At 41.7% G+C, this 25,614-nt stretch overlaps 1 protein-coding gene across 3 annotated transcripts in view; it reads right to left on the bottom strand.

Annotated features, from left to right (window-relative positions):
- Positions 1 to 25,614, bottom strand: part of Thada (THADA armadillo repeat containing) — a 300,981-nt gene that overhangs the window by 236,063 nt on the left and 39,304 nt on the right. For all 3 annotated transcript variants that reach the window (XM_059248542.1, XM_059248543.1, XM_059248544.1), the window contains exons 18-22: positions 24,328 to 24,463; positions 23,944 to 24,080; positions 21,126 to 21,284; positions 18,555 to 18,712; positions 10,162 to 10,271 (exon numbers count right to left, since the gene is read on the bottom strand). In XM_059248542.1, the coding sequence (XP_059104525.1) occupies positions 10,162 to 10,271; positions 18,555 to 18,712; positions 21,126 to 21,284; positions 23,944 to 24,080; positions 24,328 to 24,463 (700 nt within the window). The remainder of the gene's footprint in view (positions 1 to 10,161; positions 10,272 to 18,554; positions 18,713 to 21,125; positions 21,285 to 23,943; positions 24,081 to 24,327; positions 24,464 to 25,614) is intronic.

Raw genomic sequence — 25,614 nt, 5'->3', positions numbered from 1 at the left:
CTTTACCCCATCTTGCTCTCGGATACCCAATGACTTACATATTAGCTGTTCCACACAACTCTGCTGCTTCAAGTCACTCAAGTCCTTTCAAATACTACTTGAGTCTAAGAGGAAAAGGGGGGGCTTTCTCTACCACCGAACTATCACACCAAAATACACATGGCTAAGTGGGACTTGAAGGTGCACATCTGTAATCCCAGTACTTGGAAAGTCGCTGATAGAAGATCCCAAGTTTAAGGTTATCCTCAACTAACCAGTGAGCTCAAGCCTGGCACCTGCTGGCCATCAGCATAACCTACCAGGTGAGCTCTAAGTCAAACTTACTCTCGGTTCTTGAGGAATTACATCCTGTAGCCTCTACACGAACCTGCTACAGGCGGACCCACATGAACACATAAACACACTCAAATAAAGCTCCCTAGAGCAAAGCCCACATTTTCCCATTCTTTGTATCCTTACTAGGGCCTCCCGTCACAATTCCCTTCATACAGTAAGTGATCAACAAACGCCTCCTGAACTGCTGGTCTCTAAGAAATACTCCCCCACCCCGATTTAGATTTTAGTGCCAGTTCTCTCAACTAGTTGTGCGGCTGTGAACATAGTGTTTAAAAAAGAAAACTGTTGCAGAGGTGCTTTGAAAAGTCAAGACGGGTGTGCTGGCAAAAACCTTTAATCTCAGCACTCAGGAGGCAAAGGCATGAGGATCTCTGCTCTCTGCAAGTTCAAAGCCAAGCCTGGTTTACATAGCTTCAGGACAGTCAGGGCTACAAAGAGTGACTGTATCAAAGAGATACTCTTTCACTCCTTTAGTGACTGTTACAAATAGAGATGGTATCACCCTAAATATAGGAACTATCTAAAGCCCCTGATGAGAACGGCCCTCACCACAACCTCACATAAGCCTGGATTAGGCCCTACCAAATGTTCTCTAGGTTCCCAGTAACTCTAGCCTAGAACATTGTATTTTCAGTGGTCCAAAGAGCTTGTCCTGTACAGCATCTGGCACACAGAACATGTTCTAGAAACTTTCTGTTGAATGACTGAATACAAGCAAACCAACCTGGGGTTGAGCTGCTACACATTGGCTATGTCTTCTGGTGGGCCCCAAACTGAAAAGGAGGTGTAGGAAAGAGAGGCTGTAACCTTAAGATTTCTCAACTCAAGGTCACAGTAGCTATAAAATGAAACACCCTCAAGCTTTGGTTCTTCACTGAACCTTCTGTCCATTCCCCAGCAAGGGGAGACTGCTTTATAAGGGAGTGATTCCAAAACACCAGGGCTACTGGTGTTTGCCGTAAGGAAGGAACTGCCAGGTAGAAATGAAGCCCGGGAAGACTCCAAAGAACAATACAGAAATTCTAGTTGTTTGTTTTGGTTCCTCATCACACAATCCAGGGGTCAGGAAGGAAAGTAGCCCGAATGAAGAACTGGTTCTTGCCAACACTATGCAGTCACCAACCACAGACCAGGGGAATTCCAATATCCTGCTCTGTGAGTAAATGCCTCCCGAATAAAGAGGAGACACCACCTTTGTCTGAAGACTCTTGCTTTGACTATCTTGTCAAACTAACACAAAACACACCATATGTCTGTCTTTAGCCTCAAGAATATCCTACAATTTTAAGTTCCTACGTTACTAAGGGTTCAAGTCTCATCAAAAAATAATTCCTTAATGCTACATATTATTAATCTATACCATATGCTTATGAAACCAGTTTGCCAGTTCTAAAGGGAATTTTTAAAAAATGTATCCAGTAGCAGGGCTGTGGAGATGGCTAAGCAGGTCAAGGTACTCACCACATAAGAAACAAAGGAAGGAGCTGTGTAGCAAAAGAAGGTGTTAACCAGCTCCCCCAAGTTGCCCTCTGCTCCTCACATGTACACCATGGCATGTGCATACCCACACATACACATCACTCACAAAAAGGAAAGTCAGTTTAAAATATCTCCAATTTCCTATCATCTTTCACACCTAAGATCCCTAGTTTCACAGAAATCAGACGGCAGCACTGTACAGAGTGAGTGAGAAGGCCTGAGCTGAGAGGAGCTGAAATCTTCCTTCCGTTACTGAAAAGGGACACAGCATCTCAGACAGGTGAGATGGTTACGCTGTCAGCAGCTAGCAGTGAACTCACTTCAGTTTTATCTTTATATGTTGTTGTCTGTACTTCAAACCACGGGGGGGAAAAAAAAAAAAATCAAGCCACTGTGATCTTTCTTCTTCACAGGAAGATTTTCATTGTTGTTTTCCTCTTCAAGTGGTATGCCTGAGCCCATACTAAATGTAACAGGGAGCAGGGGCTACCCTTCAACGGAACACTACCTACCTAGCATGCCCAAGGCTCGAGATTCAATGTAAAGCACTGAAAATAGTAATAATAATAATCATTTTTAACATTTTAAAATGAGAAAAGCAGTAGAAATATACAAGGCAAATTACAGCTGATATTCAGGACTTTGTTGTCTTAAGCAGATCACTGAAGCAAATTACTATTCCACAAACAGATTAGTCCAACTTCTATCCACAGAGTTATCTTACTCCTAGCGGAGAAGTACTTTAGATAGGAACAAAAAGAAAAAAAAGAGCCCCCAATACAAGCTCACATGCACCCCACTAATTGGTCATTAGACTATTTTGCACCAATACATCAGATTCCCTGAGTACAAAGGAGCTTTCCAACCGCTTCTTCCATCCACCTATGTAGTACCCTGGCTATTTTCTTGTTGAGTTTGATTAGTTAGAGTACTTGTTAGTTGTTGTTAATTGAGATACTCATCTTCATTCTCCGGAACCCTTTTGGTATGGTATTATTCTTCATTTTGAAATTTTTCTCCTATCTCCAATTATTTCGTAAGTGAAACTCTCTATTCATTCTTTCTTCCGGTATTATGACTATTATTTGAAAGTTCATGCCTTTTGTCTTCAAGTCAACTACCCAGTGACAGATGTGTGCAAGAAGACTGTATGCACCATACCTTTTGTCTTCAAGTCAACTACCCAGTGACAGATGTGTGCAAGAAGACTGTATGCACGGCAGCAAGTTTTTAAAGGGAACACAACTCTGAGGTATGGAGAAACTTTCAATCTGAAGAAGGATTTGCACAAATGTGAGTGTGGGAAAACAACATTATCAAGAGAAGCCATCTTACCCGCCCTCACCAACACCACAGACTGCACAGGTTCACGGTAGGTAAGGACGGCAGGAACCACTCTGAGCCTTAGCTCCGAGCACAGCCAACGACAAAGAGCAAATCAGCGAAGAGGCCACAGGAAGAACGGGAAATGCTACATACATCAAGTGGTAGTAGTCTACCAGAAACAGACTTAAAGACAAAAATTCAGGGGCTGGAGGGATGGCTCGCGGTGGTTCCGATCACCTGCTGCTCTTGCCGAGGGGGCTGTTTTGGTTTCTAGCACCCACAGGAGGCGCTCTAGCAGACCCGATGCCCTCTTCTGGCCTCGGCGGGAACTGCATGCACCAGGTGCACTTACATGCAAAACACTCACGTAAAATAGGTAAGAAAAATGAAAATTCAAAGGTCACTAACAACGTGGTAACCACAATGACTCAGGAAATCAACATTAAGACGTTCTAGTTTTCACAAAATTCTTTTAATCTACTAGAGAAATGGAAAAAGAGAATCAGCAGGGTGGCACAGGCATACAGCCCAGCACAACACCTGGGCCAGCATTGTCTGCACCGCAAGTTTTATGGCTGCCAGAGCTATGTAATGATGCCTATTCCTATGGCTCAGACTCTCCTAATTTGTACGGCCCCATGGAGTTTATAACTCCTCAGAATAAGCTTATAACTTTTTTTTGGGGGGGGGGGCGGGGAGACAGGGTTCCTTTGTGTAGCCCTAGCGGTCCTGGAACTCGCTCTGTAGACCAGGCTGGCCTTGAACTCAGATCTACCTGCCTCTTCCTCTTGAATGCTGGGATTAAATGGCTGCATCACCACCACCCATCTATAACTTATTCTTAATTTAATTATTCACATTTCAAATAAAATTCATAGGACATTCAGTGAGGAATAAATATCTTGTTCAGGAATATTTGTCAAATGAAACATGAATACAAGTTTAGACAATATAATGTTAATCAGAGTAGAATGGACCTCTCCCCTCCAATATATTATACTTAACATATTTTTTTGTACAATTGCATAAAGATACGTTCTTTTGTTCTCCAGAAAAGGAGGAGAATTTAGTTTTTACTATTATATTCCAATTTGCTCAAAAAGGTTTTCACTTGGATTTGCATCATAGGAACTATAAATAATTGATAAAAGATTGATTATCTAAATTACTCCTGCCATAATTATAGACATCAGGAGTCCTCACTAGTGTTTTCTAACTAAAACTGCTAGCTGTCAGTAGTTCATTGGGGGGGTCAATAATGTGAATATGGTTCTAATTACAACAGATATTTGTAGGATGCCCACCTTTCAGCAGACAGAGCAATTCTCATACAAAGAGTAAGATACCACGAAGTACGCACAAAAGCACCTTCTACACGTACAATTCTGCTCAACAATTTCCCCCCATACAGTTAAGCTTTCAACGTGGATAAATCAAAGTCCTCAACTTCACACTCTAGTTTAGGAATCTTTAAATTAGAACTAACAACTTCAAATACAAAGGTCATGGAGAGTTCCATTTATGAATTTCACCATAAATTTGAATTTACTCATAATTTAAAAGTACTTAAGCACTCCAATTAAATGTTTAGGTAGCTAACTATGCATAAGACCATCATAGCTTCAGCTTATTTTGTTGTTTTGGTTTGATAGAGGGTCTTGCTATGTAAATCCTCCTGCCTCAGCCTCCAGAATACCGAAATTACAGTATTCAAGTACACAATCATACTTGGCAGTAATGGTGTTTTAAAAAAAAGTCTGAATAGTTCATCAAATCCCAAATAGAAATCACTACATGAGAAAATCAGATTACAGAAAATTAACTCCACATTTCTGTTTGTGTTATACATATAAATATTATTTTCAAAAAATTCCCCAGAAAAAGGGACTAGTATCTCCCCCATTCTTGTTTATCCCCAGATAATTGTTTAATAGTGAAGTCAGTTTACACTTGGAGACATTTTAAATAATCCTATTAAAAACCAACTTAAAGCATGTAGCTCATGTTTAACTCTTCAGTTCTTTGTCCATTAATCATGTTAAGTGCCTTCTTCCTTGACACAGCTGTAGGCCAAAGTAGCCAGCAGCTGGCCTTGACTTCTATGGGTCTTCATGATATCCAGATTTCTTTCTTGCAAACTTCTTAAATGCTATATGCCTAAACAAGTTTTTCATCACTTAAGTCCTTACTAACCCTTCCCCCTAAAGAAGGCCAAAGGAAACAGATTTTCTTTTAAAAATAAAAAGCAACCTAACTAACAGAAGCGACACACATGACAGAGATATTCTGAGCAAACAGTCAGGTTTGAAATGTCCCCAAGGGGATGGAAAACCACTGCGCTCAGAGGTACCAGATGAGAACACCTAACATGGGTGTGAGCCAACAGTAACAGCCATGAGAGGATCTTTAAAACCGATTAGGAGTGGCCGGACCCCAGGCACTGGGCCTTCCCTCATCTCCCATTCCACCTCTTGGGAATGGCTTCTACTGTACCATTACACAGTGGTTCTGAAATTCACACGAAGATGTGGCACTTCATTTCATGCTCGGCCTCACACAAAGCCTCTGTCCTTGCTTCTCTGTTCTGTCCATTCCTGCTCTTCCCTGAAGATTTCAGTCCTATCAGCAGTAATGATTAGGGAAACAATTCCCAGATCTATGTCTGTTTCAGCTACCTTACCTTACCTTCAACATTCCTCTACTCCAACCGATAAACTAAGTATAACTAACTACCAGGATAGTCCATCATTTTCTCACATTCAATACAGGCAAACTAAACTACTCTTCTTTATCAAACAAACAAAAGTTCCTCTGGCTTTGATAACATCAATCCCATTTTTCCGGTCACTAGGACCGAAAACCAGAGGAGCCATCACAGTTTCCCTGGTAACCTCTATCACTTGCATTCAACTGCCATGGTGCCACCACAAAGTAGACTACATCTAGTCTGTCCTAAAGACTCTTTATAACCAGAAGAATGTGACTGAATCAATACTAAGACGCTTGCCAGGCTACTGGGCCAGAAAAATCATATAGCTTCTGCCTGGAGCTTGCTGCTACCTCAAAACTGCCATGCTTAGTAAGAGGCCATTCGTGGTCCCAACCGTCAGGTCCAAAGCAAACTCCAATTCCCCACACTCCAAAGGGGAATACATTGCTGGCTGGTTAGAGGTCGCAGTCTGCCATAGTCTGGCAGCTTTCTCTAAGCTTGACAATATGGAAACCCCCTTCCTCCCCAGCAAGCCTTCCTGCTCTCTACCTGCCCTTATCTGGAGAATGTCCCTGGGCCTGTAGGCCTGATCTTACCTAAAAGCTGTCTCTAAACCAGATGCCTGATTCATCTTTAGCTTGACCCTTGGCACAGACCCCCTGCTAAGTAGACTTGTGCTAGGGGCTCTGCTTTAGGAACCTACTGCCACATCCTAAGCCTTGTGATAGGAGCCTGCCGCTTAATGCAAATTAGGGTTTGTCTCTAATCCTATACGTTCCTTATACTCTGCAATAAAGTTGAACTGATTCACCGAAATCTGTCTCCCAGAGGGCTGTCTCCGTTCGTCCTCAGGGGCTGCCTACAGAGCTTTCTGTCGCCCTTTCTGCCTCTTTCTCCTCTCAAATTGATGGCCGACAGGCTGAGAGGGAAAGTAGACTCCCATAAAAAGGCAGTCCAAACATTCAGAAATGAGCTCAACCTGGACCGTAGGAGGACTTCTGGCTATTAGATAAAAACCAGAATTCCTCAGAAACTTACGAAACTGGCTCTTACCTGCCAAAAGGAGTCATTTCCCTTACCCCTGGCAAAAAGGACATATGACTCTCCAATTACCATATACCTGTGGTGCCCATCAGTATATCAAGTCCATGCTAGGCTCTAGGTTCACCCAGTCTCTACTCACAAGTTACACAAGTTGTTATCCATTTCAAAGTCCATGCTAGCATCCTAGACCTTCTCACCCCGTCTTGGACCCTAAACTCTCTCCAGCCCACCAGCCTCTCTCACTACTCACAGCTCCCGCTAGTCTCACTAGACTTTTCCTATTCTCTATACCCCGCTCTTCTCTCCTCTCTCACAGACAGCCCTGGCCTTGTCCAGTCTGCTGCCCACGATCAGTCTACTTTTTCTCTCTGTTCTAGACTCTACCAGATGCTTCTGGCTGTTCTCTCTCATATCTACAATAAAGCCTTCCCATGCCATAGAGCAGTCATGTCGTTAGTTTATATGCCAACTAGGTCCAGCCTTCTAGCTACCCTATCTCTGTCAATCTCAGGCCATCATCCTGGAGGAAGCCCTCATCACCCCAGACTTAGATTGCAAAAACTGAATCTGGGTTCTTTCTAACAGTCACTAAAATCTATTGAGCCAAATGTTTCCAGCCAGAGACCACTACACTGCACACTACCTCCAGAAAAACATCACTCTCACAATATTTTACATCTGTTGGAAACTACATATTGCAAAAGAATTTTCAAAAATAATGCATTTTCTCTATACAACAAAAGTCAGAGAGACCTGCCAGTAGAATAAACACTGTTCTTTAGAAACGAAGAGACCAGAGGCTAAGGAGGTTAACTTTAGTACAGTCTGTTAGTCAGTGGGACGGATGTGCACAGAACTAGGAGCTTGAATCACAGACTGCTGTTTTTGGATAAAAAGCCCACAGCGCCTCTCCCCTTCCTAGCACAGCCAATCCAGTTGCACAGAACAGAACAATTTGATCTAACCCCTCCTGCTCAGCAACAGCACCACTAAGGAAGACTCTGCCTAATGATTAGTCATCTGAACCTAAGCTCTGCACTTGCTCATCTTTCCTCCTTTATCCCCTATGTCCTTGAACCTCACTCATGCATGCTCACAAGTTCACTCCTCCACAAAGAGCTAACAACACTTCCTTGCTGCTTCTCTCTGGAGTCCCTGTAAGATTTATCAAGTTCATATAGTATTTGGCAATCTGTCCTGTTTGCATACACAGATCTTCCTTTCTCAGCTGGTATTGGGATAACACACGTCCACTGTGATGCCGAGTGCTTATAACCAGTGTAGAGATTATTAACATACTTCCTGTTAATAATCTGAATTTTACCCTTGCTTATTTCCTAAACTAAACCAGCAGCTCTTGTCTGGAGGCTATAACAAAGGACACATACATCCTGTACTCTGAAAGAAAGAAGGTCATCCCTTGAAGTGAGGATGCAGCTTCAAGAAGGACATGAGAGAACCATTAAGGAGGGCGTAGACACTGTCCAGTCAGACAGAATAGCTGAATCAGTCCTGTCCATCAATGGGGGGGGGACAATGCTGGAGCCAGACTGTCTTCACACCTCCCAAGCGCTTTAGTAACAGAAATCAACGCATGGTGAAGTATTACATTCTTCAAGCCAAGCACAACGCAAAGTACACAGCAACATTAACTGATTTGAAGGAATGATATAGGTTGCACTATGAGGAAAGAATACTCATATCATGTCTACAATAGAAACAAAGAATTAAAAAGATAAAGTATTTTTTTAGGATATATTTATGTATGTATATGAGTTCTATCTGCATGTATGCCAGCATGCCAGAAGAGAGCATCAGATTCCATTACAGATGGTTGTGAGACACCACACGGTTGCTGGGAATTGAACTCAGGACCTCTGGAAGAACAGCCAGTTCTTAACCACTGAGCCGTCTCTCGGGCCCAGAAAAGATAAAAAATATTTTCAAGGTCAGCACTTTACAGATCTCAAAGATGGCTCAGCATCTAAGAGATCTTACTGTTCTTATAGGGGACCAGAATTTGGTTCCTAGAACCTGTATCAAGTGGTTCACAACCACCTGTCACTCCAGATTGAGGGAATTCAAAGTCCCTCTCTAGTCTCCATAGGCACCTGCACTCCTGTCCACAGACTCACTCACAGACAGACACACACACACACACACACACACACACACACACACACACACAATTAAAAATAAAATAAAATGTTTACAGATCATCAGTTTAACGTCAGGAACATTTTTAAAAGTATCACTTAAAGATACTCTGTGCAACCTATAACTAACAAGACACTTTAGAAATGTTTTTACCAGCAGTGGGAGGAAAAGTTTCACAAATAATCAAGATGTAGATCTTTCAGCAGCCCAAAATAAAATGTTTGCTGAAGCTACCAGACTGGCAGAATGCTTCACTTCAAAGTTTCCAGGCAATATAAATGTTTTCTTGGAAAATACTACCTTTTATTTAGAGAATGTTTGCCACAAACACTTAGTCATTAAGTAACTGAAGGTTTTCTTACAAGCCATTTAGAGGAAACCTATTTTATGAATGAATGAATGAAATTTCCAGCACCTATAAAGTTAAAAATACACATTTGCTTAAATACATGAGATCTATCTATGTATTTTTCCAGGTAAGATGAATTATGTCTATTTATTGTTATTATAAGATTTTTCTATAAAATAAAACTATAAAGAAAAAGACAAAATCCTTATGTTTATCCTTGAAACAAAGAAATCCAGGATTATTTGATTCCAAATGCCAAGTAATTTTCAAACAGACAAAACATTCATTCATCCATGAAAATAAGCAGTAATCTCAGCCCAATTTCAGCCACTTCTTTGAGTTCACTTTGAATCAGCTTTTGGTGAGAAAGCAGTGTAAGGTGCACATCTCCCTCAGTCATCCGTAGTCCCTCACACACTGAACCTCGAAAGCCACCTCTGACGACCTCTGTAGCCAGCCAGGCTTCACTCTTTCCAACAGAAAAAAGACACATAACATCTACTCCATGCACATGGTCTAGAGTCTGCTCTTTAAAAAAAACCTACACAAGGGCTGGAGAGATGGCTCAGAGGTTAAGAGCACTGACTGCTCTTCCAGAGGTCCTGAGTTCAATGCCCAGCAACCACATGGTGGCTCACAACCATCTACAATGAGATGATGCCCTCTTCTGGCGTGCAGGGACACATGCAGGCGGAACACTGTGTATATAATAAATAAATCTTTAAAAAAAACAACCTACACAAACTGCTATTTGTTTTACCTGTTTAATACATCAGTGAGTTTCACGAAACCAGTGTAAGCCAGCTCAAATGCTCCTCTGTGTCTGGACTGTAAAAGTTGCTGTTTAAAGTAATCTCCCATTTCTTTTACCTTTAAAAAAAATGAAAAAATGTTCAGTTTATGTTTAACATATAGATGCATTCATACATACCAGCAATATAATTCAGAACCTGTGCCTAGGTATCCATCCAACATTGACTTATGTGACAAATCATGTGTTAAGCACTTTTATTTTATTTTTTGAGACAGGGTCTCAGGTAGCTCAGGCTGGCCTTGAACTTGCTATGTAGTCAGAGATACTTGTTCTTCGCATCTCTGGTGGGGATTACAAATGTGTGCTAGCACACTTGCCTTAAACTTTTTATAGCATCTCATTAACTATTCATAATGAAGTCCATGAAGTAAATACTACTGTTATCTGTAGTCCACAATAGGGAAACTTGGGCACAGAAGGGCTACATAATCTAAGGTCCCACAGCAAGTAAGCAGGACAGGAAAGCAGAGAGTCATCCACCTTTAAATGCTGCACTAAACTGCCCAATCATAGCAAGCTCTGTTAGCTCGTGTCGTTCATTCAACACCAACACAAAAGTCACAAAGAGTAACAAACTCACATACATATTCGGAAACAATTATGTTTGCTCTTCAAATATTCTGCATTTATTGTGGTAAAATTTACCTAAGAAAATTTACCATTCCAACCACTGGTATAGTGTACAATTCAATGGCACTGATGAGCAACTGTTACCATTACCCTGCAAAGACCTTTTCATCTTAAACTGAGAAGCCATGTCCATTCATATTGCATTCTAGAGATACACTAAGACTCCAAGCCAGGCTTAGGAAAAGGCTCCTAGGAGTCAATAGGCAGCACTCTGAGTCAACCATGGAATCTGCCAGGAGGCCATGCCACCATCCCCAACATGATGTTCTTCTCTAGGTAAGATTAAACACAACACACCAATTAACTTTAAAGAAAACATAACTGTCAAATGGTTGCATTTGTTCTAAACAAAGAAAGCTGCGGAACTGGTTAATCCAACCGGGCTTTTTGTCACTTGCTGACAGATTTGGTGGCTGCTGACTTTCAAAAATCCAGGCTTTATATAAACTCTGGGCCAAAACTGCAAAACTGGACCATATCTGTTCACTGTGCATCCACAGACCACAGTGTGGTGAACAGGGAGGCTGCCCCACAGGACCTCAGATCTACTTACCCAGAAACACCTTCACCCCAGCAGTGTTCTACATCCATCAGACATGACAGAATGAGCCGTAAACGAGCAACTATGCTCAGTGGTCTCATTTTCCTCTTCTGTACGCTAAGGGCACTAATGGCACTTACCTCATAGGCGGCTGTGTTTCAATGACTTAAATAACAAGTTTGGAAGAGGCCAATTATCTATAACCTAATTCAGTTCGACATGAGCTGTCTGTTCTAAACAGAGGAAAGTATCTACAGTCAGTGCGTATCTGTTCTAGAGAGTGGAGAGAGAGAGAGAGAGAGAGAGAGAGAGAGAGAGCGCGAGCGCCTGAGACCAACAAAGAACCACACAAGCAGTACTTGATGAATCTTAAAAACTGGATTCTGGATTCCAGGGTAATATGCTTCTTTTCAAAGCATCATTTCTATCATTACAGATGTAAGAGGTTACGAGAAGGTATTTCAGAACAGATCAAATAAAGACCAAAGCCTCTTAGTCAATTCTTTTCCCTAAACCGTTTCAGATACTGTGGCATACTTCAATACAGACTAACTTATTCCTGCAGAGCTTCTCTGAGGACTTGCACAGCTCACTACCTTCCCTTAAGCAGAGGTCACTTTCCCATTGCTTCCTTCATACTAACACCTTTCAAAGGGCTCAACTAAAAAGTATATACTAAAACTAGAGCCTTCAGAAGTATGCCTGTGGGTGCTCAAGCGGACCTTCAGCCCTAGGCAATCCTGACCTTGGCAGTCAGAATGAAACTCTACGGATGAGTGATAGGTACACAATTTTTCATTTTATTTCACACTTAATCTCTAAACAAAACTGTGAATTTTTGCCCTTGCAGACATATACAATCATTGTCAAGTGTTTCTGACATCCTGTCCAATGCTGCGGAGCTTACTGAGGCAGACGAAGAAGATGAAAACAGGACGTGTGACCTCAGCAGGCTGTCAGTTTAGACCTGTAGAGAAAACTAACATGCTGGGTTGTAATGAGAGCTACCCAACAGTTCCAAGAAACCAAAGGCCTATCTGCACTAAAACAGAACAGAGCTCACACTCACATCTTGCACAGGGTATATGTGCTTAGGGAGACCAAAAGAGAAGAGGATATTTAGTATGTGAAGAGGCTATACATTAAGCAAATAAACAGTTCCTAAGCAGCTGCTATCAAGCAGACACTTTAATGGGTCCAGATCTAACATACACAGGCTAGGTTGGCAGACTCAGATGAAGGACCTAGAGACTCTATACTAGACAGCAGGGAAAGACAGGCATGAAGAGGAGGTGAACCCAGTTCCTAAGGGTGGGAGAGTGAGCAGGACAATGGGCTCTGTGAGCAGCAGCTGGACAGAAGCATCCTACTGACATCCTCTCAATGGGTAACCAGACCACAGAGAACAGAGTTGACTCAAACCATCAGAAAATGGCTAACAATAGTAACAATCAGAAATAGAACTTTAAAAACTTACCACATTTATGTATTTGTGTGTATGTGTGTGTGTGTGGGGGTGCCTGCGAAGGTCAGAGGACAGTCAGGGATCAACCTTGGCAGGAAGCACTTTACACATTAAGCCACCTCACTAGCCCAGAGATTTTCCACCTAATCTTTAAAATGAAAAGGTCCTCTGAAAACCCAATTGCATCATTAGAAACCACCAAGTTTATAGAGTTCAAAGCGTTTTCTTTTTGGACACTGTGGTTTTGGGTTTTTTTGGTGTTGGGTTTTTTTTTTTGTCTGTTTTGTTTTTCTTTTTTGTTGTTGTTGTTGTTGTTTTTGTTTTTTTTTTTTTACAAACTTATGATAAAAAAATAGATTCTCCCAAGAGGTTTTATTATTATTTTTAATTGATACAGGATCTCATTTTACAGTTCAGGCTGGCTTGGAAGTCACTACACAGCTGAGGCTGGCCTTGAATCCCTGACCATCCTCTTGCCTCAGCCTCTCAAGTACTGGGATTACAGGCACGAGTCAGCATATACACATCTCAGGATATTTAGAAGAAAATGAAGGTAAAAGTGAATAAAAAATAAGATACTGATTTTTAATCTTAAAATAAACATGTCACTATCTCTTAAATTTAACATATCCTACTTCAGACTTTTTATAGAACTCTAAAGCAAACTGGCATCTTTTATGGATTTATAGGTCACAAATCCACAGGGTAAACAGCTACTTGCCATGTCTCCAGGCGTTTATAGCTTACCATCAGATAAATTAGTAATCTATAAATGTCTACTTTTGGTTTGACTTTGCACTATAAAATAGGAACCCTTAATTCAAACTCTGACTTTAAAGCAAGTCTACAGTAAGGACACGCTAATTCCATTTTGGTTACACAGGATACTTCACATTTAAACCCAAAACAATAATTAATGTTTAAAACCATTCCTTCTCCATTTTAATGATTTCTAACAATCTGAATTTTTTCAAAATCCAAATATTGTTCCTCTATATAATTACAATGGTTTTCTGGTTGGTGTGCAGACACTGTCTTACCAGAAAGTTTAGTTTTTGCTTTCTAGCAGATTCTCAACATGGGCCCATCCAGCCTGAGTTTTCAAAGTTAACCCTACTTTGTTCCAGTAATGTGTTACTAAGTACTCTGAGGTCAGAGAACCACATGTGAGTCTTCCTAGGTTCCCACAATATCCACGTAGGAAGGCAGTTAATAAATAGACAACTAAATGATGTGTTCTCATCTCAAGTTCACGGCAAACCTTAAGAGTTACAACTTTTGGACTAGAGAGACAGCTCAGAGGTTAAGAACACTGACTGTTCTTCCAGAGGTCCTGAGTTCAATTCCCAGCAACCACATGGTGGCTCACAACTATCTGTAATGAGATCTGGTGCCCTCTTCTGGCCAGCAGGGACACATGCAGGCAGAACACTGCATACATAATAAATAAATAAATCTTTAAAACAAAGTTATCTTTAACTCATTATAGTTCAATATACTTATTTATAATTTCTAAAATCTAAATATAAACAAATAAAACAGAAAGGCAATTCCTTTATGACTTATGAATACTAATAAATGTAAATTCTACTTGTACTTCATTACAAAAGAATTAAATAATGAAACAAGAGAGGAAATCACCAACACCATCAGCACTACCAATCACTCAAGTAACGACAGAATCTATGGCAGGAACGTTCTACTTGTTGGCAATATGTTTGTTCACGTGATTTCTGTGGTAATAATTACTAGAGGGTATGAGGTGAGGCAGGTATGAAAATTTACCCAGAAGCCTCTTTTTAGAAATATTAGGTGAAATCTCCAATGAAATTGATTTTCAGTGTAGAAGTTGTTTTAAAAATCAGTATCAGCCATCACGCTGGAAAGAGGTCCAACAAAATATCAAGCAGAAGTCTATCAGCAAAAGGTAAGGCTAGAAACCTAGACACACACCAGTGAGTCAGGAAACCGTGAGATAGGGCTGTGTGCACAGCTCATTTTGAAGAGTCTCGACTTCCAGCCCTCAAAGAGGCTTTCTCTCTGCCTCTAGGACAGGGACACTATGAAAGGACCTTTCATTGTGTGATTAGAGAGCAGGAGGAAGCCAGACATGCCACCAGGTGAAGTTTCCTCTTGAAGAGGCTAGCAAGAGCATACTGCTTCACACCAAATGCCCTACAGGAAGGATCAGGTACTAAACACTTCACACCAAATGCCCTACGGGAAGGATCAGGTACTAAACACTTCACACCAAATGCCCTACGGGAAGGATCAGGTACTAAACACTTCACACCAAATGCCCTACGGGAAGGATCAGGTACTAAACACTTCACACCAAATGCCCTACAGGAAGGATCAGGTACTAAACACTTCACACCAAATGCCCTACAGGAAGGATCAGGTACTAAACACTTCACACCAAATGCCCTACGGGAAGGATCAGGTACTAAACACTTCACACCAAATGCCCTACAGGAAGATCAGGTACTAAACACTTCACACCAAATGCCCTACGGGAAGGATCAGGTACTAAACACTTCACACCAAATACCCTACAGGAAGGATCAGGTACTAAACACTTCACACCAAATGCCCTACGGGAAGGATCAGGTACTAAACACTTCACACCAAATGCCCTACAGGAAGGATCAGGTACTAAACACTTAAAAATAAAAAAGTTACCTTCCATTGCTTTTTCAGTAGAGAAAACTGGCTTAGGTAATGGAGAAGGGAGAAATCCAACTTAAAGAACACTTAAATGAGCTGCTCAGGACAAAGAGAGCACTGTGCCAGGGGAAGCCATGATGGGAAGGAGAGAACCGGGTTCCCATCTGAGGGAGGCAAAGCAGGTGATGACAACCAGGGCTTCGGTCTCCTCCTATCTCAGGGGCTGGAGGACATCACGGCAGTGATCCTTCCATCACCCAAGCACTGAGCACTCAGAACAAAAGACAAGTACCAGCTCTCCTCTCAGACGGCAACACAAGTCCCCAAACTGTCACCCTGCTTCCTGTCCGCCTGTTATAAATCACTTTCATGTGTGCTATGTAAGAACCACCCCTTAACCAAGGCATAAAATCGGGGTGATCTTCAAAGAACTGGGGGGCGAGGAAGGTGAGAGAGGAGACTCCTAAGGACAGTAACTTAACTCTACAGAGGAGAGTGTGCTGGAGTCACACTCATCTGAGAGGTAAACTGTCACCAGTAACTTAACTCTACAGAGGAGAGTGTGCTGGAGTCACACTCATCTGTGATTGATGGTTTTGTCACCAGTAACTTAACTCTACAGAGGAGAGTGTGCTGGAACCACACTCATCTGAGTGATGGTTTTGTCACCAGTAACTTAACTCTACAGAGGAGAGTGTGCTGGAGCCACACTCATCTGAGTGATGGTTTTGTCACCAGTAACTTAACTCTACAGAGGAGAGTGTGCTGGAACCACACTCATCTGAGTGATGGTTTTGTCACCAGTAACTTAACTCTACAGAGGAGAGTGTGCTGGAGTCACACTCATCTGTGATTGATGGTTTTGTCACCAGCTACAGCAAAGGCAGCGTTGCCAGAGCAACTGCGTCCTTGGATGTATGGATGAATTTCCTTAGGTATGGCCAGGCGCCCTGATGTAAACTATGCTCTTCTGTCAGTTCTATTTTTAATTCTTACAAGAATCAAGTACATAGGACTATTTTTTTATTTATAGAAGCAGAATTTACAACTGGCTGTCATTCCAGCACTCGGAAGGCCAGCCTGGGCTACATAACAAGACCTTGTCTCACAAGCAAGGAAATAGGAAGGATGAAGAGCTAGCTCAGCAGTTCAGGGCACTACTGTTCTTGCACAAGGATCCCAGGGATCCGTTCCCAGCATCCACATGGTGGCTCACAAGCACCTGTAATTGCAGTTCTGGGGATCTGATGCCCTCTTCTGGCCTCCACAGGCCCCTAGAACACAACTATGCACATGGATATGACAGCAAACACAAAACAAGCAAACCTAAAATACTGAAATTAAAAACACTTTTTTTAAAAGAAGCAATTTTATGTTTAGAAAAGAAGAAGCCCTATAGTAATGTAAATGACATTAATGTCTGGAGACAGGACTTTCATGGACTAAATGTTCCTAAGCTAAGAAGACATTTGTTTAAAAGCCAAGAGTAAAGCTTTCTACAGAGAATAGTTTCTGTTAGCACATGGCAATGACATGAACCCCATTCTTCATCAAGCCAGTGATGTCTTCTCATATAGCTACATGTGAGGTTATCGTGTAAAAAGTGCACGGGAAGACTATGTGTGTCATCAGAACCTCCGTTCTGTGATGCTTTTTTATTAATGGCAGAAGTCTACTTATAAATGCAAACGGCCACTGAAGAATTCTTTACTTTATACAACTATTTATTTGTTATTTTTAGTTTCTTTTTTAAAAAAACCAAACATTTCTTTTACGTTAGTTCCCAATTTTAACATGGTTGTTCCACATGAAGTCATTACAATACAAACTTTGGGTATAATGGAAAGGGTATCAAGGCAAAATAATTTTCATGGAGAGCTTTCAAGTTTTCAAGAGCTTTCTCAGTTACAATAAAAAGCCAAATGTATTTTCCTCAATTTGTCCTTGAAAGGAGAAGTTGACAAGTCAAGGATTTAGCACATGCTTACTTCATAACAAGATGGTGGATTCACACCACTGAAATGGCTGATCATAACTGGATTCCTCAGCAAGAAATAGGCATTGGCACTCCTGCCAGTCAGAGCAATGACTCCAGTAACTCTAGGACAGCAAGGCCTATTTAATCTGATGAGACTGAGGAAGGAACATGCCGCCCACAATGTGCTATTCGCCTTTGCCCTGTGCTTTTCCAAGGTCTTGCAACATCAGTGGCCCAGCTGTTAGCCAGATGCAAGCACATGCACCCAAGTGTGAGAACAAAAACATTAGCATTATTTCCATGGCACTAGTCACATGGGTATTGTAAGAATAATCAGCATTAGCATACTACAGTATTTGTTTTGTTCTTGAATGTTGTAATACCCTACGGGGGGCGGGGGGGAATTATCTTTATTTGAAAAAGGTTAAAAATGAAAGCGCATGTTTATATCTTTGCTGGCAAACTGTGGGAAATGGATTTGTTGAAACCATATGGAAAGGAAGAAGGAATCAATTAAAAAGAAAAATCTAATAAATCTACAGTATTTCCAAATGAAATGTCTGTGGTGAGCTAGTTTCTTGTAAACACAGCCCCAGATGCTGAGCTAACTTGTGGTCTGAAGTGAAAGTCAGCCAAAAGCATCAAGGGCTGCAACTTTATTACTGAAGGGGGGGGGGAGGGCCGGGGGGAGCAGGAGAGCATGAGCAACCAATGCTACTTTTTTATTCCTTGAAATTTTTAAGAGACATGTGGAGTCTTACTAAACAGATCATTTCAGCTAGAATTCAAGTTTATGTACGCTAAAAAGATAAAAATTTAAATAATAATGCTGCAGTCCAAAGTGAGGCAAATCTAGTTATTGATATAAAATATTTCTTAAAATGCCACATTTTTAAAATATAATGTTAAGATCTAATAGCCTAGAATTACCATGAACCTTTTTCAGCTAGCATCTGTAAATAAAAGGTAAAATCGAAGCCTTTTTTAAAAGTTGATCTGCAAACAACAGCTTAGACCCTGGCCAAAGACAACACCTGGAGGGAGGACCATCATCTTACCTGCGGCACTGTTAGCAACACATCAGAAGGTTCTGGCACAGGCTGCATGGGGAGAAGCTGGCAGAGTGTGCCCAGAAGTAAAGCGACTTCCTTCATACTCCTCCAGCAGCACACCAGGACCATCTGAGCAGTGACGTCACATGCTTTTCCTTCTTTACCTTAAGGAACAAAACAAAACCATTGCAACACCAGCTATGATTCCTCACATCCCAGTTTTCTTAGAACACACTTATTCGTAATTTCCCCAAGAATGATTTGTTTGAACAAACCAATTTGTCATATGTTCTGTTTATTCAGAGAAAACAAGATACGCTAACATTTGTAGAGCACATGCTATGAGGGGGAAGCATGCTAATTTTTTAATTTGTTACTTTCAAAAAACCTTAAAATGAAACACACTACCTCCTCCAAACTTAGGACTAGCATTTGAATGTTACTGAGACAAACTGTGCACCTCTCTGGCACCCATAAAGCACTGCGTGCTTGAGTATTTAAAAGAAAAAAAAAAGTACTTCTTTTTTTTTTTTTGGTTTTTTTTTTTTTGGTTTTTCGAGACAGTGTTTCTCTGTGTAGCTTTGCACCTTTCCTGGAACTCACTTTGGAGACCAGGCTGACCTCGAACTCACAGAGATCCGCCTGCCTCTGCCTCCCGAGTGCTGGGATTAAAGGCATGCGCCACCACCGCCCGGCAAAAAAAAAAGTACTTCTTGTTTACTTTGGTGAGAACAGTTGCTTTATCAGGTAAGGAGTGGATAAAAATTCTGTGGTTGTTTGTTTTAGTTTTGTTTTTTTACACACAGGCTCTCCAAACTCACAAGCCTCCTGACCTACCTCCTGAGTGTTAGGATTACTTTTTTCTTGTCAGAGAGAAAGAGAGAATGAATGAGAATATGCCACATGTGTGAGAGTGCTCGTGGCGCTCAGGAGACATTTGATTCCCTGGAGCTGGAGTTACAGGCCACTGGGAGCCACTTGACATGGGTGCTGGAAATAAACCCAGATCCTCTGGAACAGCAAGTGCTCTGAACCACAGAGCTACTTCTCCAGCCCCTAAGACAGAACTTTTCCTGTTTCTGTCTTTTTTAATGCACATGGGTGCTTGGCTTTGCCTGCTTGTGTACCTGTGCCCCGCGTGCGTGCCTGGTGCCCACAGAGGCCAAAGGAAAGCACGGGATCCTCTGGAACTAGAGTTACAGACAGTTGTGAGCTAACACATGGGTGCTGGGGTTGCATCTAGATCCTTCAAAAGAACAGACAGTGCTCTTGACTGCTCAGCTCTCTCTCCAAACCAAGACAAAACTTTTACAATCAATAGACTATACCAACTACCTTTCAAAATATGTTTAAATCACAAGGCAAACAAGCTAAATGTCCTCCTATTTACTCTTCTCCTAGTTTCAGGTGTGTTTTAGTACTGACATTAAAAAAAATCCTATTAAGGCAAAAAAGGAAGTTAACAAAACCATTTATTCTCTCTCGCTTTATAAAGAAAAGCTCCCTAAGCTAAAAGAAAACACACTTACACATAAATACACAGCATGGCTAGAATGGCGTACACAAAATGGTAGCAGGGTAGAACTGGGGAGGAAATGGAACACAGCTTTACTCCGTTTTAAATTTATATTTCACTATTACAGTGAAAGCCTATTTTTGTAATTTTAAAAATACAATTGCAAAGAGATTGTTTAACAAGACAATAACCCCATCTAGTGGAGAACATAGTCACAGGGTGATCACTCAGAAATTACTTCTTGTGATAACTTTTTTCAGTAACAACTGATAAAGCAGGCCATGCAGACTGGAATTCTGGTGGCTTGGTGTAACACAGGAGCTCACATTCTGCTTGGGGATAAGGTTTCCTTTAAAAGGACGCTGACTTCAAGAACTCCCACAGAAGACAGCAGTGAACTATGCACAGGGAGAAGATGAGGCCAGATCCCTCAGCATCCTGTGTCCCTCCCTTCCCAGCTAGGCCACTCAAGAGTTTTATGCTCAAAAGCTTTGTGCTGTAGCATCGTCGTCTATGTTGAACTAAGGCATATCATTTTCTGATAAAGCTCTTGCAAAGTCATTCCAAAACCCAAATTGAAAAGAAAAGTCTTTGTTTTCCAGAAATGTTCTGCAAATCTAAACTCTCTTTTATTATATCCAAAGGGCATTTTGGGGCTGGAAAGATGGCTCAGCAGTTAAGAGTGTATACTGCTGTTATAGTACCCAAGTTGGGTTTAAGCATCCACATCAGGCAACTCACAACTGCCTGTAACTTCACCTCCAAGAAGATCTTACACTTCTGACCTCCACAGACACCTGCACTTAGGTATTCTCTCTCTCTCTCTCTCTCTCTCTCTCTCTCTCTCTCTCTCTCTCTCTCTCTCTCTTTCACACACACACACACACACACACACACACACACACACATACACACACACACACACACTTACTTTAAAACAAAACAATAAAAGACAGTCTACATATTTTACATTACTAAAGTACTTGTGGTCATCCTCCCCACCCCGGGACACAAACACCAAAATACTCCACTGATTACATTATCAATTTCATGTATCTCACCTTTGATTTCTGCACAACTATCAATATTTGAGACACTGGTACTCAAGTCTTCCAAGTCAAAGCTATCACATTCTTTCAGTAGTTTGGCTTGGCTGAAGTAATCATTAGTATCCCGTGGTTGAATCTCATTGAGAATCACTTGCAAGCGGTTTGCTGACTCTGAAGAAAAGATAAGCATTCATGAACACCAAGTTCCACGTCGTGCAGACTTCCCTGAACTAACTCCAAGGTGCTGCAGTTTCCAACAGCGGCAATCCCTGGGCTCACAGGATGGCTGACAGGAAGTTACTTACAGGGGGTCTTCATGACACTAGAGTGTGCTCTTAACAAAGTTCATGAAGACATGACACACACACAGTTCAAACATCCCCGTTCACAGGCTGCCATCGCCTTTCCCATAGAGTGGCAATGCTTACAATGTGAGGGAAGTACAGTAAGGTTGGTTTGCCTAGCCTACAATGTAAGTCAGTAAGACTCAAAGATAAAAATGTGTTCTACTATCTAAAAAAATCAATACCACACAATCTTTTGCAACATAGGTTTATGAAAATTCCATATTTGGTTTAGAAAAGCGAAAGACACAGCCATCTCAGCATGCCACACAGTGCCAATGTTTCGTGCAATGTCTTTTGGTAAACTCCAGGAAGACAGCCTTCATTCGCTGTGAGTCACCAGTGCCTAGAGTTGGCTCACACACAGGTTCGGGGAATTGGGCTGAACAAATGGGATGATGGATGGGTAGTTAGAAGCCACCCAAGCTCTAATTTTTAAAAAGTACTAAATCACAGGGAATGAACGGAAAAATCTAAGAGGCAGTAAAGATGGCATACATCTACTCAGGCACTATGGGAAATACACAGGCCCACATTGTGTTAATGGACATTCAACCAACACATATACTCATTGGTTGCTTCCTTGAAATTCTGTCAAAAAAGCAGATTTTAACAGCCAGAAAACAATAACACCACCTCCCCTCCCCTCCCCCCACCCCTCAAAAAAAAAAAAGCTATGAGAAGAGTAAAGGAAAACAGAAACAACCAGAAAGGTTTTCGGAATCCTACCCATCCAACTCTTCAAGGGGGTTCAGAATATATGGCCTGTAAAACAGGGAAGTGGCAGGAAAAAAATATAAAGACCAAGGCAAGGGAGGCAGAATTCAGGAAAAGTCTGTGAGGTAAAGTAGTATCTAAGACCAACCTTTTCAAATTTAAAATATTTTTTATTCTTCCCAAATTTTTTCATGCAGTGAATTTTGATCATATTTTCCCCTCCCCCAAATCTGTCCAGCTCCTCCCCACCCACTCTTAAATAATAACAAAACTCCTTATGCACACTCTACAAGACCAACCTACATTAGGGAACTGAAACGTTCAGGATTGCTCATTCAGAATCGACCAGTACTTGCCTGAGCCAAACATTCAAGATGTACTATCTAAGTAGGAAAACTAAAGTACCAAGATCAATACTGAGGTTAACGTGAGTTGGAATAACTAACTGTCTTGGTATCGTGAACCATCACTAATTTTCATCACACGGCAGGAACACAGAGGCACCATTCCTGTAAAGTGAGTTCCATGAAGGACAGCTCCTGGGGCCAAGAGCACTAGGAGACAGACCTCCACAGGGCACGGTCGGTCGGAGAACACTGCAGTGTCAAAGTGGGACAGCACAAGGGGCTAAAGACGACATGCCATTCAAAGGATAACTTACGGGACTAGGAAAGTCATCTGAACTTTATTAGAAGGAAATGGAAGAAGGGAAATCCATAGGGAAGCATCTAGGATAACCTAAGAAAACAAAAAAATTACCTGGAGAGAGTGGGAAAGGTGCAGAGAAAAAAAAGATTTAGGGGTTTTTAAGGGTAACCCTGAAAGAAAATGGAAATGGGCATGAGAAGGGAGACTTGCAAGCAGTCCTAAACCCCTGACTTGCAGATCCACGGAAGGAACATATGCAAAGAGGCAGGGACTGGGAGGGTAAAAGCAGATGAAGTTCAATCTGGAGAACTATTTCCTTCCATTCCTTCCCAAGAATTGCTCTTTGTCCATTTCAGATTCCCAGTAAGCAGTCTTCTCTACACACCTCACACATCTGGACTACTTGCTCTGAAAAACAGTACTATAAAACCCAATCTATCTTGTTTATTACCTGGTTCTCTGGAGCTGGGACATCTCATATATACAGTGTTTAAACTCTAATAGATGTTAATCTAATAGATATTGGTTATACATATGGGACTAATGATGAATATAATGTTCTGTTTGTTTGGGTTGTTTGTTTGTTTGTTTGTTTGTTTGTTTTCGAGACAGGGTTTCTCTGTGTATTATTGGCGCCTGTCCTGGAACTCACTCTGTAGCCCAGGCTGGCCTCAAACTCACAGAGATCCACATGCCTCCTGAGTGCCGGGATCAAAGGCATAGGCCACCACTGCCCAACGTGATGAATATAATTCTATAGCATATTGCGATCATATTCACTTTACATGACCCTCTCCTGTCCTCCTCACTCCCACTGATCCCCTCTGTCCCTCGTCTACTTTCATGCCCTCCTCTTTTTCTTTATAACTCACTGAATTACCTTAAGTCTGCCTGTGGGAAGATGGGTGAGTTTGTTTACAGGAACAGAGTTTGTTTACTACACCACTCTGTAAAATGTCTCTCCTGCCAGGGGCTACTTTTTAATAGTTAAAAATATTACTAAAAAAATTAAGACATAGCATGAAAAAGATTTTTCCCTTAATTTAGTTTTTGTATCTCTCCAAAGGAATAACGAGATAGAGACGGAGACAGAAGAATCGCACTGGCCCTCGCCGGCTGACCTGAGTCGGTGTCCATAGGGATGAGGCCTTCAGGGGAGGAGCTCTGGATGACAGGAGACACCACAGCAGAAAGCCTGTAGGCCAGCAGCAAAAGCCTCTCCACCACCAGCCTCCACTCGCTCACCAACTGCAGGGCACTTCAACAAACACAATAGAGACATTATACTCAAAAGCAAAAAATTCATCTTAGAAATGAATGAACACAAAAAAAAGAATTTGTGGCTTAAAACTGTGGGATATATGAAATATTAGGAGCTTAAAAATATGCATATATGGGTAGACAATGAAATCTAATTTTCAATTCTTTTTAAGACACACTCCAGTAAGAAGCTAAATGCCACGCATACGTGTATTTCTAAACAAGAAAGTTGTGGGTATTCTTACTTCAAAGGCAACCTCTGGAAAGCTCTTGTTATACAGTGGACTCTTCCATACATTGGAAATGAGGATGCAGCCTGAAGCAGAGAGTTCTCAGCCTGAGATATTTCATCCTCAAGATTTTCCATCAAGCACTTCATAACTAGAAAAAGAAGCAAACAAAAACTGAAATACCCTCAGTTATAAACACTTATAGGAAAGAAAGCACACCCAGCTCAACTAAATGTTATACTAGGGCAGTGGTTCTCAACCTTTAATACAGTTCCTCACTTGGGCTGACCCCCAACCACAAGATCATTTCATTGCTACTTCATAACTGTAATTTTGAGACTGTTATGAATCGTAATGTGAATATCTGTGTTTTCCAATGGTCTTGGGCGACCCTTGTGAAAGGGTCATAACCCACAGGTTGAGAACCACTGTACTAGAGGTTTTGTGAGTGTACACGTATGTACACATGTGCAGATGTGCAGGTGGAAGCCAGGCAGCAATGGTTGACACCTTCCCTGATCTCTCTACCTTACTTTCTGAAGAAAGACCTTTCACTGAACCTCTGAGTCACTGATTCAGGAAGGCTGGCTGGCTGGTTAGCCTCAAGATGCTCCCTGTCTCTCCCTACCCACGCTGGAATGACAGATGCACACTGCCACACCTGGCTTTTTACAGACACTGACAAGTCCACCTCAGACCCTCAGGTGTGCACAGCCAGGGCTCGACTGAGTCATCTGCCCAGCCCCACATCAGGGGTTTAGAATCAAAGGTTTTTCAGGGCTATCAAAGCCTGTTAACAATCTCTAGTTAAGACACCGTTAAAGAATGGAACGCATTCCCTTAATTGCCGGGATTAATGACATTCACTCTGAACCAATCCTTTTAGATACCCTCTAGCTGAGTGTCAACTCCAGGACCATGTAGCATGACCTATTTCACCAAAAGTGATACTTAGTAACGGTATAATCAAGATACAACTCAGACACCATGCAATTCATACATTTCAAATGCACAAGTTGGGCCAGTAAGATAATTCAGTGGGTAAAGGAGCTTTCAATCAAACCTGACGACCTGAGTTGGATCCCCAGGTCCCATGTGGTGGAAGAAGAGAAATTTACACTGTTGGGTGTGCGCGCACGCACGCACGCACGCACGCACGCACACACACACACACACACAAATGCAGTAAAAATTAAGAGTGTACAGTCAGTGGCTGGAGAGATGGCTCAACAATTAAGAGCACTGACTACTCTTCTAGAGGACCCGAGTTCAATTCCCAGCACCCACATGGCAGCTCACACC

The sequence above is a fragment of the Peromyscus eremicus genome, chromosome 22 (assembly GCF_949786415.1).
Source record: "Peromyscus eremicus chromosome 22, PerEre_H2_v1, whole genome shotgun sequence".
Taxonomy (NCBI): domain Eukaryota; kingdom Metazoa; phylum Chordata; class Mammalia; order Rodentia; family Cricetidae; genus Peromyscus; species Peromyscus eremicus.
The sequence above is the reverse complement of the archived record's forward strand: the minus strand, read 5'-3'. Positions and strand labels throughout refer to the sequence as shown.